The 17410-nt window shown below is 50.1% G+C and overlaps 1 protein-coding gene and 1 long non-coding RNA gene across 2 annotated transcripts; one reads left to right on the plus strand and one right to left on the minus strand.

The window, feature by feature from the left end:
• Positions 1 to 87: 87 nt before the first annotated feature.
• On the minus strand, positions 88 to 14857 carry ORAI3 (ORAI calcium release-activated calcium modulator 3). Its single transcript, XM_081165926.1, has 2 exons — positions 14060 to 14857; positions 88 to 2062 (listed from the first exon to the last, which is right to left on the minus strand). Exons 1-2 carry the CDS (start codon positions 14312 to 14314, stop codon positions 1472 to 1474), a joined length of 846 nt encoding a protein of 281 aa, XP_081022052.1. The 5' UTR covers positions 14315 to 14857; the 3' UTR covers positions 88 to 1471.
• LOC308570933 lies at positions 14076 to 17305 on the plus strand. Its single transcript, XR_014001242.1, has 2 exons — positions 14076 to 14206; positions 15018 to 17305. It is a non-coding gene; the product is annotated as an uncharacterized lncRNA (long non-coding RNA).
• Positions 17306 to 17410: the final 105 nt, after the last annotated feature.

Here is a 17410-nt window from a genome sequence, read left to right on the forward strand (position 1 = left end):
TCTGGAAATACAGGGTTTCTCTAGAAACTGCTGCCTGGGACCAGGGACAGAGTGTGCATTTGTGTGTGGGGAGTGTGTGTGTGTGTCTCATGTGCACACAAAACACACACCACTCTGCTAAAACTGCCCACATCCTTTCTCTTACCTCAGGAGCAGAGTGCCTCACTGCTGCCATTAGGCTGCATCCCCCACCTAGCTTTCTTGCCAGCACTGGGAGGAAGGGAAGATGTTGCCGTTGCTTAGCAACCCCCACTTCCAGAGCTGGTCCAGCCCTTGGCCAGCCAGTTCAGAGGCACACAGCCTGCGGTGGTGCTGATGGAAAACAACAGGATGGCTAGCAGTGGCAACCAACAGTCTGGCCAGGGCTGGAAAACACGTGGCTGCCCCAATGTTATTGGGTTCCCAACTCTTATCAGGACTGTCAGCCAGGATGGCCAACAGTCAGAGATTGGTTCCTTAAGTTTAGAGGACTTATAGGGAATATAAGCAACTAGAGGGCTAAAATAATTTTGCTGTTTGTGCAGTTGCATTCCCATCTAGCCAAGTTTCTGGGGCCTACTTGGTAGTGGTACGTGGGGCAAAAGTGGGCAGACTGTGAATTTCTACCTTCACAAAATAGGCCGATGCCTGTCCATGCACTTACATTAAGCCCTCTCTGCTCAGGAAAGGAAGAATCGTCGTCAGATTTCAAGGGCACATTCCAGCCAGGCAAAAACACTCGAGGAAGACGGGAAGCAGGACCAATGAGGAATGTGGCCTGGGAACAGGGGGAGTGGCCTCCTACAGAGAGCCCCCTGGGGGCCAGAAAGAGAGGTCTGGACTTGAACCCGGGGCCAGAGGTTCTCCATCCCAGCCATAGAGATATTCTTCCTGGAGTGAGGAGGAAGACAAATGGCAAGGCAGGTTGACCCACTCAGACCCGCCCACCCATTTTTTTAAAATCCCAGCTCGTTTGAGTGACACCTTTCTCTCTCTCTCTGGTTTTGAGGGGGACTGCAAGAGCGAACAAAGCCACAAGAAAACAAACCGCAACCAAATAAGCAAAGCCGCCCCCCTTCTCCCAGGGGGAAAGTGCCGTCTCTTTACTCAAAGGCCACGTTCGGTAAACATTTCAGTGCATCCCGGAAACTCCATCGGGCAGCGGGAATTTGGGCAGGGAATTCAAGTTTGCGGCTCCTTTTCCATTTCAAGAAATCCTTCTGCGTTTCATATACCCTTTTCCTTTTTATTTTTTCCGGGGGACATGAAATAATTTTGTTATAAAGGTTGCGGGCGGAAGGAACACCTTCCAAAAAAGCAAAAAATAAAAATAGAAAGAGGAGAGGTCACAGCCACTTTTGATAAAGTTCCAACTGTACCAGCGACTTTGCGGTCCCCCCAACCGAGCCGGTAATCGGGACATCTGCAAGGCAGTCCCTCCTCTCCTGGAAATAACAACCGTCCCAGGAGCCGTAGGCCAGGCCAACAAGCTTCACACCACCTGCAGCGCCGTGGCTTCTCCATCGAGCTGGTACTTGATCTGGTTGAGTTCCTCCAGCTCCTGCTGGTGCCGGTCCGTTTTGTGTCCCACTAGCGAGCGGTAGAAATGCAACGCGAAGATGATGAAGACCACGCCCACCGGGACCATAATGATGGTGGAAGCCATGGCGGCGTTCCACCCGGAGTTGTCCGGAGAGGCCGAAGTCGGGGCCGGGGCGGTGGCGTTGCCGCCGGAAGGGGCCGGAGCGGGGACGCAGCACTTCCGAGCGGAGGCGGCGCTTCCGACGGGCAGGAACTTGACCCAGCAAATCAGCACCACCTCGGTGAGGAAGAGGAAGATCCCCAGGGCTGTGGAGAAGCCCCAGGCCAGCTCGATGTAGCGGTGCATGCGCTCGTGGGGGGACTCGTTGACCGAGTTGAGGTTGTGGATATTGCTGACGGCCTCAATGTTGGGCAGGATGCAGGTGCTGACCATGAGGGCGAAGAGGTGGACAGCTACCAGCACCGTCGTGCAGGCGCTGAACGCCACCAGCAGCTCCCGGGGGTAGTCGTAATCCTCCAGTTGCACCTCGACCATGGCCACCTTGGGGGGAGAAAGGACACACACACATGCAGATTTAGGATCCGACGCCAAATAGGCTAGGGCCAATGCCATTCACACTCAGAGCAGTGTTAGAAACTCAGATATATACCATATTTTTTGCACCATAACACTCACTTTTTTCCTCCTAGAAAGTAAGGGAAAATGTCTGTGCGTGTTATGGAGCGAATGCCTGCGGGTGGTGGTGGGGATCTGCTGCAGTCGTGAGCAGAGGATCCATGGTTCCCCTTCCTTCCCTCCTCCGTGGTTACAAAGCATGGATCCACATGGATCCTCAGGATTTTTGCATTGGGCTACCCCAAACTCACCGTCAGATCACATGTCTGTGGCCACAGCATGAACCATAAAAATCATATATCCACTATTTCGTTTAGAATATTTTTTTTCTTGTTTTCCTCCTCTAAAAACTACGTGCGTGTTATGGTCGGGTGCGTGTTATAGAGCGAAAAATACGGTAAGCTAATTGCCAAATGGCACCTTAAAAACCCCCACTTCCTCTGAAGGAGCAGGTTTGCAGCTTGGGGGTACTGGATCCTTTGCAGTCACTCGAGGCTCAGGTGGCCTCAGTGGCCCGGAGTGCCTTCCATCAGCTTCGGCAGGTGACCCAGCTACGCCCCTATCTGGACAGGGATCGCCTAACTACCATTGTCCGTGCTCTGCTATCCTCAAGGTTTTACGCAGGCCTCTGAAGACGGCTTGGGAACCTCAACTAGTGCAGAATTCAGTGGCCCGGTTGCTCACCGGAGCAAGACGGTTTGAGCATTTTACACCGATCCTGGTCTGACTGCACTGGCTGCCAATTAGTTTCCGGGCCCAATTCAAAGTGCTGGTTTTGACCTATAAAGCCTGAAATGGCTCAGGACCGCAATACCTCAAGGACCGCATCATTCCATATGAACCTAACCGGACCCTGAGATCACCTTCTGAGGCCCTCCTTTGTGTGGCGCCTCCTCGAGAGGTCTGGAGGGTGCCAAAACGAGAACAGGGCCTTCTCTGCAGTGGCTCCCCGTCTGTGGAATGCTCTTCCAAGGGAAGTTCGCCTAGCACCTTCATTACACACCTTTAGGCACCAGGCAAAAATGTTCCTTTTTAACCAGGCCTTTGGTTGACCTATACCCTTTTAAAATGTGGCACTTTTGTGGGGGGTGTTAGTGCGTTATTGTTGTTATTTTATATTTTGTGATATTTTCTGTGAACCACACTGAGACCTCCAGGTATAGGGCGGTATATAAATTCAATAAATAATAATAATTCATTGCTGTCATCACAACTGGGGCTGATAGGAGTCGGAGAGCCCCATGTTGGCTACCCCTGTGCTAAGCAGTCCGCATGTTGGCTTAGGCCCAGAAAAACCCGGCAGGTTTGCTCAGAAGTTAAGCCCTGCTGAGTTCAAAGGGACTTGGTCTTGTGTTTAGGATGGCAGCCTGAGTTTCTTTGGGATGAGGGAGCATCTAAGCTGCAGTGTCTTCGTATGAGGGGTTTTAGTTACCAAAATAAAACAGAGCACGAGTGAAGAGGAACAGGCACTCCTAAAAGCACGCAGCAAATCCAGCCACTCCTCTGTCACATTCTGAGAGGAATTTGCAAAACACCCCACCCAGAGGCTGCACCCCGCTTTCCAGTTAACCCCTGAAATAAACTCTCCGCTTTCTACCAATCTGCCTGCGGTTTCCACACACATGCTGGTTGCCCAGTCCAGAAACAGCCAGAGTCATGGCAGGGACATAAAGGGTCATTTGTCAACTTGAGGCAAGAACCACAGCTAAAATATGTGCCGCTATAGTGTTTCTGTGTATGTACAAAACACTTCCAAAGAGATAGCTTAGTAATTCTCAGAACCACAGCCTCCTAATTCCAGCATTATTATCCCGATGTGGGAAGACAGGCCAAAGACTTGTGGCCTCACAATTGGTGCCTCTAGTTTTCAACTGAACGTGGCTGTTTGGGGCAGTGACTTGATATGGGACTAATATAATATAATATTATTAATATGTCCCCCACAGATAGCCATGTTCAAATATATAAAAGGATGTCACATAGAGGAGGGAGAAAGGTTGTTTTCTGCTGCTCCAGAGAAGCGGACACGGAGCAATGGATCCAAACTAAAAGAAAGAAGATTCCACCTAAACATTAGGAAGAACTTCCTGACAGTAAGAGCTGTTCGACAGTGGAATTTGCTGCCAAGGAGTGTGGTGGAGTCTCCTACTTTGGAGGGCTTTAAGCAGAGGCTTGACAACCATATGTCAGGAGTGCTCTGGTGGTGTTTCCTGCTTGGCAGGGGGTTGGACTCGATGGCCCTTGTGGTCTCTTTCAACTCTATGATTCTATGATTCTATCTGGGGAGCGGGCGGAGCAGCTCCTCCAATATCTCTGCAGCTCCCACATGGTGCTTTCAAAGAGAGCCAGTGTGGTGTAACAGCTGAACTAGGGACTAGGATCTGGGAGACCAGGATTCAAATCCCCACATAACTCATTGGGTAGGCATGTCGGCAGCTCTCCCTCACGGGAGCGTTGTGAGGAAACAAAGAGGTGGCTTGCAGGAGGGCCACCTTTGCTGCCTTGAGCTTCTGGGAGGAAAGGCAGAAAACAACCGGAAAATGAGGGTTCTCTACAATCTGCATTTGGTGCCATTCCCCACGGCAACACACACACACACACACACACAATTCAGCGGCTGAGGCAGAGACCCATCATGGCTGCCCTTAGAAGCGGCAGTCCTGCTAAACACCAACTTGGCAGTGGGACCCTTTGCAGGGATGGTGGGGCGGAGGGGAGAGTGTCCCATATTCCCATTTGTTCACAGCTCCAGCTCTGGCTAGGATCCCAGGGGCTTGGCAGTTTCCCCAGAGAATGGGGATGGGGATTGGTTTGGGGGGCAGAGGAGAGAGAGAGAGGGAGGGAATGGCAGAGGAAGGAAGGATTTAACCCACAGCAAGAGAGTTTCCCACAGCCTGGGAAGCAAAGGAGGAGCAAGGGGTTTAAGGAGTCCGTTCCCCCGACAGATGGGGGACCCCTCCAAACAAACCGAATCGTGGCCTTAAGAAACCTCCCCAAAGTAACCCAAAGAGGGGCTGCTGCGTCACCGCAAACTAACCCCCTCCGACCTCGAAGCCCTGAGTCAAGTTACGCTGGGAGGGAGGCAGTGGCAGCCGAGGGCTTATTTTCAGAAAGTGGGCCACATTAAACCGAGTGATGACAGCTGGCTGGCAAGCGCCCTACGAGGCAGCACGTGCCACCGACTCAGCTGGAGGTGACAGGGAATGAATGGATAGAATTGGAAAGTCGGGGGGGAGGGATGGGGGACCCACAGCCAGGGTTCAACCCCCCCCCCCCCGCATTGCAGTCTGCTACTGCAAGGCCTGGCCCTCCAATGGCAAGGCTCTATTTCTCTATTTTCTTCTCAAACATCCTGGCCCCCCAAAAGCTGCAGTGACTCAAGAGCATGTGCAGAGCGTGAATTTTATTTCTATGGCGGTGGTTCTCATTCCCTCCCCCCCTCTGGGCCACACATTCGGAATAAAAAGCTGCTCACACCGCCCCGATTTTTTTATTAATAAGAAAGGCATTGGAAAACAAAAAGAAGCAACTCCTAGCAATGCTTGGACTCAACAGAGAACACAACTACTTTATAATATGATCATAAAATATAAAAAGAGGCTGCTACGTAGGAACATGAATCACTGCCAAAATATAATTATGAACGAGCCTCTTACATATGTACTTTAAGTATGTATACAAGCTCAGTGAGAGGTGTGAGCTTGCTTTTGCCGGGTAATCTCATTTATATTAGGTTTAATATGAGACTCCCATTCTCGTTTCCTCATCAACACAAAGAAGCCTTTCTCTTTTCTGATCTTTCATATTTGTCAGACTTGAAAATCCCTGTTCACAGCAATATGCAGTGGAGAACTGTAGAAGAATAGCCAATTGCTCTTGAAGAGGCGCGTGGGTAGTTTCTGGTTGTACAGTCGTACCTTGGAAGCCAAACGGAATCCATTCCAGAAGTCCGTTCGACTTCCAAAACGTTCGAAAATCAAATCGTGGCTTCTGATTGGCTGCAGGAAGCTCCTGTAGCCAATCAGAAGCCACGGAAGCCCCATCAGACGTTTGGGTTCCAAAAAAACATTCGAAAACAGGAACAATCGCTTCCGGGTTTGCGACATTTGGGAGCCAAAACATCCGAGTTCCAGGGAGTTCGGGATCCAAGGTATGACTGTATATCTCCCCCCCCCCCCGCCCGCAAAAAAAATTTATTTTGATACTATATTGCACTGAAATGTTTCTTTGATTGTCCTTGAATCTTCCCCCCGCACTTGCTACCCTCTCCTTTGAGAACCACTGACTAAGGAAAGGGAGCCTCATCTAAACGCCTCCCCACACCCACTGGAAACACATTAATACTCAATAATTGAGTATTAACAGCTGTACAAACATGAGAAAACCCCAATAGCTGCATGTTAGCTTCGGGTGCAGGACTGCTGGCTAGGTGGCAGCAGCTGTAGCCTAACAAGTGGCTCTGAGCATATGCAGAGTGCCTCCCACATGCAGAGTGAGGAAGACAGACAGGAGAGGTATGGCTAAGGGACAGCCAACATGGCAACCTCCAGTTGTCATTGGGCCCTCGCCCAACTCCCATCCACACAAAGTCAGGGGGTGATGGGAATTGTAGTCCAACACCATGGGCTACCTCTGCCCTAGGCCCAGAAGAAAGCTACGGCTGGATCTGCAGCAAATGTTGTGCCTTGCTTGGAGGGGAGGAAAGGAGGCTCCCTCACGCAGCTCCCTGCTCTGACCACTACACTACACTCCTGCTGCCCTTTGGCCCCCAGGATTTTCCGCTTTAAGAGTGATCCAAATGACAAAGTTCATGGCCAGAGTTCCCCACACCCGCTCTGAGCCTCATTGGGAGGTCCCTTTGGAGAGCGACTGGCCGAGAAACCCAGAATATCGGCTCAGTCAGGCACACAGGGTCACTGAGGGATTTTGACCAAGCGTTCAACTCTTGGCTCCTGCAGCCCAGCGAGGGCCTCCTGCCAGCAGCCGCCCTGTTCACAAGCTCTAGGAAACTCACAAGCAAAAAAGCAAAGAGCCCCCAGTGCACATTTGCCTTGCCATCATTCCTGGGAAGCCAAAGCCCAAAGTGTTTGTGCACCTCTGAGGCAAATTATGTAAGCAAGGCACACTCACCAGGGTCATACATCGTCTCCCAAGCAAGACTAGGCTAGAAGCCCCCCAAATTGCTACGAAAAATGAGAGGTGCAGGCCACAGGCATGCCTGGAAGTATGCGGGAACTGGCTGCGCTTTGTCCATTGAACGAGAACTCTCTGCATGTGCCCAGAGGCACTCTGCTCCCAAACGATTTCGCCTGCTGCAGGACCAAGGCTTGGAAACAGACTTTCTAGGTTTCTGCCGTGACCCACAATTTCCAGGTGACCTTTAACCGGTGATTCAGCCCCCTATGGGAGAAAGTCCCCGTTCATTAAACAAAGCAGGACAGAAGAAGCTCTGGGTGCACTCAGAGGGCCTCGCAGGGATCCTTACAACAACCTTGCGAGGTAAGCCAGTGACCTTCCCCGCTCTCCACCCGGCCAATCATATTACAGGGCAGGTGGTGAGAGACTGTGGCAGCTTGCCTAAGCAGAGGCGAAATTCGAACTCAAGACTTCTCCACCTCAAAGCCCAGGCATCTTAGCCACCAGCCTTCCATTTCCAATCTGCCCACCCCACGCCGCCACCCCCAAACCAAATGGCGCTCCCGTCAGAGAAGAGCCTTCTTGGCGTTGCGTTTCACAAGCTCCCCCACCCCAAAAAACTGGTCCTGAAATAGGCCTTGCAGCCGGTCTCCCTTCTCAGATCCTCCCTTCCCTGACTAAGCTCCCCCTGTTGCTTTGGTTACAAGCAAATGAGATCACGCCGTGCGGAATGCAGTCTTGCCTTGGGACCTGGCTGGCCAAAGAGGCAGGGAATCTAAATGTGCCAGGCCTGCGCTGCGCTTTCTCCCTTTCAAGCCCACCCTCCTTTCAAGGGAACCTGGGGCGGCTCAGGTATGCAGGCCCCACACCCCTGCTGCTATACTCCTCCGACAACCCTGCGAGGTGGGTTGGGCCTGGAACGATCATCTGGAGGTCAGCTTTGCGCCTAAGTGGGGATTAGAAAAGTCCAAAACTCCACAGTTTATAAAGTCCGGCACCTTAATGCAGGTAGAGAAAGCGCCTTTTAAAACGGGCCAATTTGGGGCCAGGGCAAAGGACAACGAGCCAAGGCAACCACAATAGGAAGGAACAGATGGAGGAGACATGGGAGCAGCCTTCACATCTACGCTTGCAACGGATAATGGGAAAATAAGCCCCATGGGACTCAGGATTGTATTTCCAAGTAGACACGCCTAGGATCCGGCTGCGTTAAAAATCCATGCAGCCAATTTCGCCGTGGGCATCAGTTAACTACCTCAGTTCAAGCCATCTGTGCGATATGCCCATTCATTCAGGCGAAATATGGGGGTCATATTACAGCCATGTAGCGAAGCAGTAGGACTGCAGCTCAGTGGTAGAGCATGCAAGGAGGCACTGGGTTCAATCCCTGGCTCTTCCAGATAGGACTGGGGAAAACGTCAGCCAGAATCTCTGGAGAGAAGCTGCCAGTCAGTGTAGACAGCACTGAGGCAGATGGGCCGGCATAAGGAAGCTCCCTGGAGATGCTGGAGGTTCTGCATGCAGAGCAAGAGGCTCTGCCCCTCAGCCATGGCTTCTCATCCCCCGCACAAAGCAACAGACTTTCGTGGGGTTCTCTACACAGTTATCATCATGCTGCCCTGCCACCTCACAGGGTTGTTGTAAAGGAGAAAGTACACACGATGTGCTCCGTACGTGCAATAGCCTTATACCTGAAGGAGCGTCTCCACCCCATCGTTCTACCCAGACACTGAGGTCCAGTGCTAAGGGCCTTCTGGCGGTTCCCTCCCTGCGAGAAGCCAAGTTACAGGGAACCAGGCAGAGGGCCTTTTTGGCAGTGGCACCTGCCCTGTGGAACACCCTCCCACCAGATGTCAAAGAGAACAAAAACTACCACACTTTTAGAAGACATCTGAAGGCAGCCCTGTTTAGGGAAGCTTTTAATGTTTGACGGACTATTGTATTTAAATATTTTGTTGGAAGCCGCCCAGAGTGGCTGGGGAAACCCAGCCAGATGGGCGGGGTATGTACGTATGTATGTATAAATAAATAAATAAATAAATAAATAAATAAATAAATAAATAATAATTAACGACAACTGAAAAAGGCAAGAGATAGGGAGCTCTGCTGGGGGGGGGGAAGTATTTGGCGATGGTTGAAAGGACTGATGGTCACACAGGGAGCCGGGCTCAAAACAGAAGGACAAGGAATGAATAAACACACCCCCTCAAGCACAGATACATATGCAAGCATTTTGTGCATTGATGTTCTAGTGATGATTTCTTTACAAGGAGGTAGTTGGTCTCCCCCCCCCTTTTTTTTTTTGCAGATGCTGCTGGGTTTTGAATTGCAAGCAGGTGCCTACAGGATATAGGGTGCGGCGTTCTTCAAAGAAAGTTTACCTAAGGTGGGAGAAAGCCAGAATCTGCTGGATGGGATGGGCGGCCCGGGATCACAGGAAGAAAAGAAAGCAGAGGAAAATCATCCGGAGCCCGGAACTGAAGGCTGGGTCCATGCAAGAACCGCTAAAGCCAACAGCATGGTTTTAAGAGCGGAAACTTCAATCAGATACGTGTGTGTGTGTGTAATCATCCCCATATCACCACCATCCTGTTTTCAGTCCTTCTATTTCTGATGTTCAGGCTGTGTGTGTGTGTGTGTGTGTGTGTGTGTGTCACTGCTTCTCCACCCACCCACAAGAGCGAGACATCAGCAGCTTTCTAAGAAAATCAGTTGGGGTGGGGACCCTGAGAGGGTGAACGCTGTGAGGGCTGACCATGCCAAGCAGATACAGAATGCTAACTGTGTGCAAGTGGCTTTGGATCAGAAGCACTTCACGCTGCAACATTTTGTTGCGAGCCCCCAACTATACAGACTGTATTTACAACTATTGCAGAATGGCGGCATCTTAAGCAAAGCACTTCCAATCCTAGGTAGAATGCCTTTCTCTCACCCTGCAAAATACCTCAAGGCAACACGTCCATGAGCATGTGCAGAGTGCCTTTCCTTTGGAAAAGGAGTTTAAGAAGGTTGTTGTTGCATTCCCCCCCTAAGGGACCTAAAAACACATTGCTTCTAAGTATACGCACAGTGTAATTCCCTTCTGACCAGGAGCAATTATTTTCGTAAGGCCAGCATGTCAATGAAAGGAGGATCTTTGAACTGCATGCTGTTTTTGTTTTTTTAAACACAAACACTAAATACACACACACACACACACACACACACACACACACACACTATTTTGTCCAACTTTGCATCCTTCTTTCTGGTAAAACCAGAAAGTTAAACTCTATCCAAATGGTGTTGCTGTTTTGCTCACTTTCCACATGGCTGAGTCCTTTCGTACGCCCCACTTACGAAACACCCCAAAGTGGAAGTTTAAACCGCATTCGAGATGCTTAATTCCAGGAGAATCCATGTGAAAGGGAGAAAAGGGGAAGCAAAACGAGAGTTTTGGGTCACCAGAAAGTAAAAAAAAAAGTCTGTAAATGTTTGGGTTGCAAAGATCAACCAGCCAGATGGAAGCCCAGCCAGATGGGTGGGGTATAAATACTAATAATAATATATTATTAGTATTATTATGAGTAGCCTGAACTTGCACATTTAAAAACCAGAGGCGCCAAATTACCGTACATGGGCATCTTGCTTTAGATGTCTCCCTGCCCCCGAACAGTTGTCCATCTGTATAATTTCATTTTTATTTCCTGTCCCATTTCCCTCTCCCACCAACCTTGCCTGCCTCTTTTCTAGATGCTTTTGGCAATCAACAGGCTGAAATATTGGCCAAGGCAGTCATTTGCCTGTAAGCAAATATTCCCAGGCTGCCTTCACCCAGTTGTGCATTTCTTGTATCTGGGAGTTTCTGTCTGGAATTAGTAAGGCATTTGTTACACACTCAGTGTGTCTCTTAAGAAGCTTCCAAGCAATCCTGTTCTCAGTTAAACAGATATATATTATTCTGGTGGCAGCGGGAGGGGGGCAGGGGCAAGGTTAAAAAAAATCAAAGAAGGATTGCTTTGAGAAAATGCAATGCACAGCACTCCACTCTCCAATTCACTGAATTCACTGCGTATGCTCATTTGGAGCCAATCTGTAGGTGCTTATAAATAATAAAAACAAGAAGGGCTGTATAATGACCATTAGGAATTGCAGAGCAGGTTTTGAACCCAGCTCTGCATCTGATTTTTGAGGCACTGGCAATGTGGACTGGCAAACGGGCTACGGGCCCAAGACAGTTTGATGTAGGGTGGCACCACACACAGATTCAGGCACAAAGCTGGTCAGGCTTGTCGTCGAAGACAGAAAAGCCCACAAGTGGTTCTCTTCTCTCTTGGCTGCAAAATACAGTAACAAGAAACCTTCCACAGCACCCAAAAATCAGCTGCTTTACTCTGCCTAATGGTAGGGCCGGCCTGAGAATTGGAGTCATGTCTCCTACTTGTGGGTTTCACACAGGCAATGTCTGGTTGGCCACTGTGTGAACAGGATGCTGGATTTAGAAGGGCCTCTGGCCTGATCCTGCCACAGGGTCTTCTTAGGAGAGCAGGGTTCAATTCCCCACTCAGTCCTGCAGGGTGACTCTAAGCCAATCACTCTCTCGAAGTCTAACCCACCTCACAGGGTTGTTGTGAACATAAAATGGGTTGGGGAGGAAAACCCTGCATCTTGGAAGAAAATGTGGGGTTCTAATTTTTTAATTTTTTTTTAAAGTACAGTGGTACCTTGGTTTTCGAACATGATCTGTTCCGGAAGGCCATTCGAGTTCTGAAAAGTTCGTCAATGGAGACGTTCGAAAACCGAGCTACAACTGTAATGGGAATTATTTTACACAATATGCTGGGGTCAAAGGTGGCAATTCTAAGCATTCAATGAAATGCAGGGGAGCCACAATTTTGTGGTTAACTTGGATTGAGGGGTTCTCTGTGCATGCTCAGACACCCTCTCTACTTCTGACGTGTGGCAGAATCCCTGGCGTTCTGAGGTTAAGGCCTACGAGCAAAGAGAGTGGTGGAGAAGAACTGAGAGAGGGAGGTTTGGGATGGCTCCAAAATGCAAAGCAACATGACAAGGAACATAAATCCAAGTCCAGAGAGTATTTTCAAACTATGTGGGAAAGACAGATCCCTTTCCAAGACACCCAGGATCTGAATTCCAGTCACATTGCAGCACACACCAAATTCTTAAGCACATCAAAAGACTGCCTTATTGTGGCATAAGCTTTTGTGGACACAATCAGATACACTTAGGGCCCCTTCGAACATTAGGGGTGCATTTCAGGGTGGACATACTGCTTTGTTTTGAGTCAGTAAATGTCCCACAACTTCCTGATGAAATCCTGTATTTTCTTTTTTTATTATTCCAAAAATGTTCTGGGGTGGATTTTTTGTACTATAGCATCAGAAATGCACCTCCAGATGGCAATAATGAAGCAGGAAGAAGCGTGGGCATTACAGTTTAAGCCCATCACTAAAGTGCCATCATTACATCCATGGCATATTTGCACTTGCAAAACAAAAAACCAGCCCAATATTGGGAGGGACTACTGGTCCACAGAAACATATGCCACAACAAAAGGTCTTGCCTTTAAAATGCCGCAAGACTCTTTGGGGTTGTTTGCAGATTTGTTTAGAAGGAGAAGAGGCTGGGGGGATTTGAGGTCTCTCTCCAAATCAACATCCGTTCCCCAGCTGCTGGCTTAGTTTTTTAGCTCAGCAGCAAGTCAGCACTCCCGAATCTGTCTTCTCTTGCAAGGACCGGGCCCTGTTCCGACATGCTCACTGCAGCTGAACAACAGCCGCACAGAAGGACCACTAGGCTCAAAGCATCTCAAGCTTTCCACCCTATTTTGGAAAGGATAAGCGAGGATGAGAGAGAGAAAGAAGAATCTACCATAATGGGGGGAACCACACCTAACTTCTCTGCTCCAACCCACCAACTCACATTCCAGTCCTCAAGTGTCCTGCATGGAACCGCTCTGGAAAGACCTGATCCTGTTTTACAAAAAGAGTAGATTTTGGTCAAAACTCCCAGGCTCTTTTCATAACTCTGTGAAGCACCCCCTCCTTGAACCACAAGCCAGGGAGTCAGACAGGAGATCGAAGGCTGCAATAGTTAATGTACTAGGATTATCTGGGACAAGGGAAGCAATAACCAGTGGTTAGTGCAGGGAGATGTCCAGGTTCTCCTTGGAGGAGAAAACCGTAAGCAGGCTTAGCAGGGTGTGAAAAGGAAGCAGGGCCCATAAGTTCTTCAGAAAGTGAGCACAGTGCCTAGCGGTTACATCCCTGGAACAAGTGCTGTTGCTTCTGTGTTCTCTGGGCAATGTGAGGGATGCACCCAGTTAGGAAGCATTATATGGCCAGGGGATCAGCAGGTCTGGGTTATTTCTTGGCTGGGGTGGGGTGGAGTGGGTAAGTACAGTTACAACACTTTTCCCAAACCTGGGTCTCCAGCTCTTTGGGGACTACAATTCCCATCATCCCTGACCACAGGTCCTGCTGACTAGGGATGGTGGGAGTCATAGTCCAAAAAACAGCCAAGTTTGGGGTTAGAATCACAGCAGTGTAGAGTTGGAAGGGAACCCGGAGGGTCATCTAGTCCAACCCGCGCCAAGGAATGTCAGAGTAGCCTTCGCCAACCTGGCGCACTCCATGCGCTCTGGACTGCGGCTCCCACCAGCCCTGGACGGGACGGGCGCTGCGAGACCAAAACCTCGTGTGTGTAGGGGGAGGGTGCCCCGGGGGGCCTGGCGGGAACCCCCCGGGTCGGGCTCCATCCTTCCCAAACCGCGGGGTCTCTCCTTACCATGGCGAAGCCGGAGAGCAGCGCCGAGGTGCGGCTGGACGCCTTGAGCTTGGCCCGGCTGAGGTAGAGGCGGCGCCAGTTGAGCGCATGCAGCGAGTGCTGGTTGGCGCTCATGAGCTCCAGGTAGCTCCGACGGACGAACTCGCGGTACGTGGCCGAGACGCCCAGCGTCTCCGAGGCCTCGGGGTTCAACGGCTCCCGCTCGCCGTCCGCCCCGTCGCCGTCCGCCCCCTCGGAGCCGCCGGCCGCCTTCATCAGTCCCGGAGGAGGAGGGCGGCGGGGCCGGGCGCGGCGGAACAAGCGGCCGCAGCAGCAGCAGCAACGCCGGCCGAGGGGGCAGAAGTTGGGGGGCTGGAAGGGGCGGGCAAACTCCGAGGGGCTGCGAGGAGGGAACAGAGGGGGCGCAAATAGGGATGGGGGGCGGAACCCCCGGAGGAGATGGGATAAGCGGGGAGAAAGTAGCCGCCAGGTGTTTAGCCGGTCATAGGTTGGAGGGGGCACCCGGAGAGGAAAGTGTTGTGGGGGGGGCGCCCTCCTCAAATTGGGAAGAGGGGGCAGCGGGAGCGCGGCGAGACCCGCGAAGATCAAAAGGAGGAGGCGGGGGGAAGTGGGGTGGATGGGTGGGTGGGAAGGAGGGCGGAAAAGAGGGGCGTCGAGGGGCGTCGGGGAGCAGAGGAGGGGAAGCCCCGTTGGCGGGAGAGCGCGCGGATCCGACGCCGCGCCGGGCGAAGAAAGTTGCGCTTCGCTCGGGCGGCGGGGCTGGGCGAGAGAAGGCGGGCGGGAAGGAAGGAGGGAGGGAGAGAGGGAGGGAAGGAGGGCGGGGAGAGAGAGGGAGGGAGGCAGAAAGAGAAACAGAGGAGTTTGCTCTGGCCGCGGGCGGCGTTTAAAGGGGAAGTAGCGACGCGGCAAAGATCCGTTTCCTTTTCGCGAACGTGGCTCGATTTTACCCTCCCAACAGCCCTGCGAGGTAGGAGAGGCGCGGTGAGACTCCGCATTGCGAAGCGGAGCCTGGTCTGCAGGAAGCGGGACCGTCCGGGGCGGAGATGGTTACGGCGCAGGCCCTGTGCAGGATTACTCAGAAGTAAGGCCCTTGGGGCTTCGTGCAACTCGCTTCTCTGAAGGGGCAGGCGGGGAGTAAAAGGGATCCAGGGAACCTGCTCAAGCCGTGATCCACAGGCTGATAGTCCGCTCCCAAAGACCTTCCTTTTTTCTCAACATGTCTTTGGAGATCCGGCTGCGTCTGTATTGGAACTTAAAAATACCTTTTAAGATGTTTTAACTCTTGTTGTTTGCTACCTTGGGCACCTTTGGGAGGAAGGTTGCGATATGAACATAATAAACCAGGGAAAGAATGAAAGAAAAGAGTTTTCTGATTCAGAATATGAGAGTACAACCGTTGGCCGATTAATATTCTACTACAGCATTTTAAATGTGTTTGGGTGAGTTATTGTTTTGTTGTTTCTGTTTTAACTGTCCGTGCTTTTATCTTGTATTTTTTATCTCGTGAACTGCCCAGAGATCTTTCTGTTAATCAGTTTCATTAAGAGTTTACAACGTGCGATACAATAAAAACAAAACTAAATAAAATTAAAATTAAAAACACAGAAGAAGAAAAATAAATGAGGGAATGAGGGAAAAAAGACAGGAGAAAAAAAGAGAATAAAAAAAAGAGAGATAATATAATAAAGCACAAAGTTGTGTATCTCCATTATATTTTAATTTTCAAGCCACGTGCAGAGAAGTGAATCTTGCCAAGAGCTTTGCTTCTTCATCTTAACACCCTGAGAAAACCCCCTCATACCCGCCCTGAGATCTTTTGATGAAGGGCAGTATATAAATCTAACAAATAATAATAAAAGCACCTGATGTATATGAGCAGCCTGGATAGCCAAGATGGCTGAGGTTGCAGGTTTGATCCCCGGATGGGACAGCTGCCTATTCTGCATAGGGTTGCATTAGATCAGGCATAGGCAAATTCAGCCCTCCAGATGTTTTGGGACTACAATTCCCATCATCCCTGACCACTGGTCCTGTTAGCTAGGGATGATGGGAGTTGTAGTCCCAAAACATCTAGAGTGCCGAGTTTGCTTATGCCTGCATTAGTGGATCTTCAGGGTCCCATCCAACTATGATTCTATGGGGGACGCTCCTTGGCTCCACCAGAAAAGGCACGTCAGATGAAACCAGTTCTCTGGGAGGGGAAGCATTAAACAGAGACTTGAGCAGGAGGCTGGCTTCTCATTTAGGGCAGAGGTTTGGTCAACATACAACACATACGTGAGGCGACACAGCAGTGCCACACCAGCAACACAGGGCATGTTTGGTTTTTATCACTGTGCCAAATAAAAAAATCATTATAAATAACATGCCTTATATTTACATTTGAGCAGGTGAACCCGACCTGAACTGGATGGTCAAGTGTGCTTGAAGGAGTTGCTGAACATTAACTGGCCTGGAAGAACTTCATTTGTAGCTGAACCTTAAACAGGAACTGAACCAAATCTTTTCATGATTTGACTCACTTGGTGAGGAATGGCTGCCAGTCAAAATATTTGTGGGCACCAGGCTGGGAAAAACTGGCATACAGTGGTACCTCAGGTTAAGTACTTAATTTGTTCCGGAGGTCCGTACTTAACCTGAAACTGTTCTTAACCTGAAGCACCACTTTTACTAATGGGGCCTCATGCTGCCGCCGCACCACCAGAGTACAATTTCTGTTCTCATCCTGAAGCAAAGTTCTTAAACCGAGGTAATATTTCTGGGTTAGCAGAGTCTGTAACCTGAAGCGCATGTAACCTGAGGTACCACTGTATAGGAGTTCAGCCTTAAACTTAACCGTTTTTCCATATTTTGGGGTGCCCCGTTGGCTGTGTTACAAACACTGTGTTTGTCACCCAAATGCCGAGCAAAATATTTGCTCTGAAACAGGTACACCGAAACGTTAAGCTATTGCTTTTAATGTCACAGGGACAGACCATTGGTTTTTTATTATGAGCATTGTACTTTTATGGCAGTACAGTGTCATATTTATACATTACCCAGATAATTTCCTACGATTAGATTAGCATTTGAGTTAATGTTTGTACGCTTGTTGTACATGTGGTTTTAAAAAACAATAATTACCCTGATTTTTATACCTAAGCACACAGAGATTGCTATTGGAATAAATTTATTATTTTCTCTGTCTGTTTGTCAACCACCCCCACTCCCAGCACTGCTGTCCCAATTAAAAATCAGAGTTGCCAACTTTTGCTTTAAAGTCGCATTGTTTGGTCTTAAAACCGAGAGATCTGACCACAGATGTGCTGCGTTGGGCCTGCTGCAAGCCGGCAAGGCTGACCTGCGGCCAGT

This window comes from Podarcis bocagei (genome assembly GCF_964188305.1).
Source record: "Podarcis bocagei genome assembly, chromosome: 13".
In the NCBI taxonomy this organism is placed as follows: Eukaryota; Metazoa; Chordata; class Lepidosauria; order Squamata; family Lacertidae; genus Podarcis; species Podarcis bocagei.

Bases quoted from the DNA above. Each gene is read 5' to 3' on its own strand.
- ORAI3 (XM_081165926.1), bottom strand. From the start codon at position 14,314: ATGAAGGCGGCCGGCGGCTCCGAGGGGGCGGACGGCGACGGGGCGGAC. The intron at 2,063-14,059 runs GTAAGGAGAGAC...TCTCCCCCCAAG, and splicing joins TGCTCTCCGGCTTCGCCATG to GTGGCCATGGTCGAGGTGCA.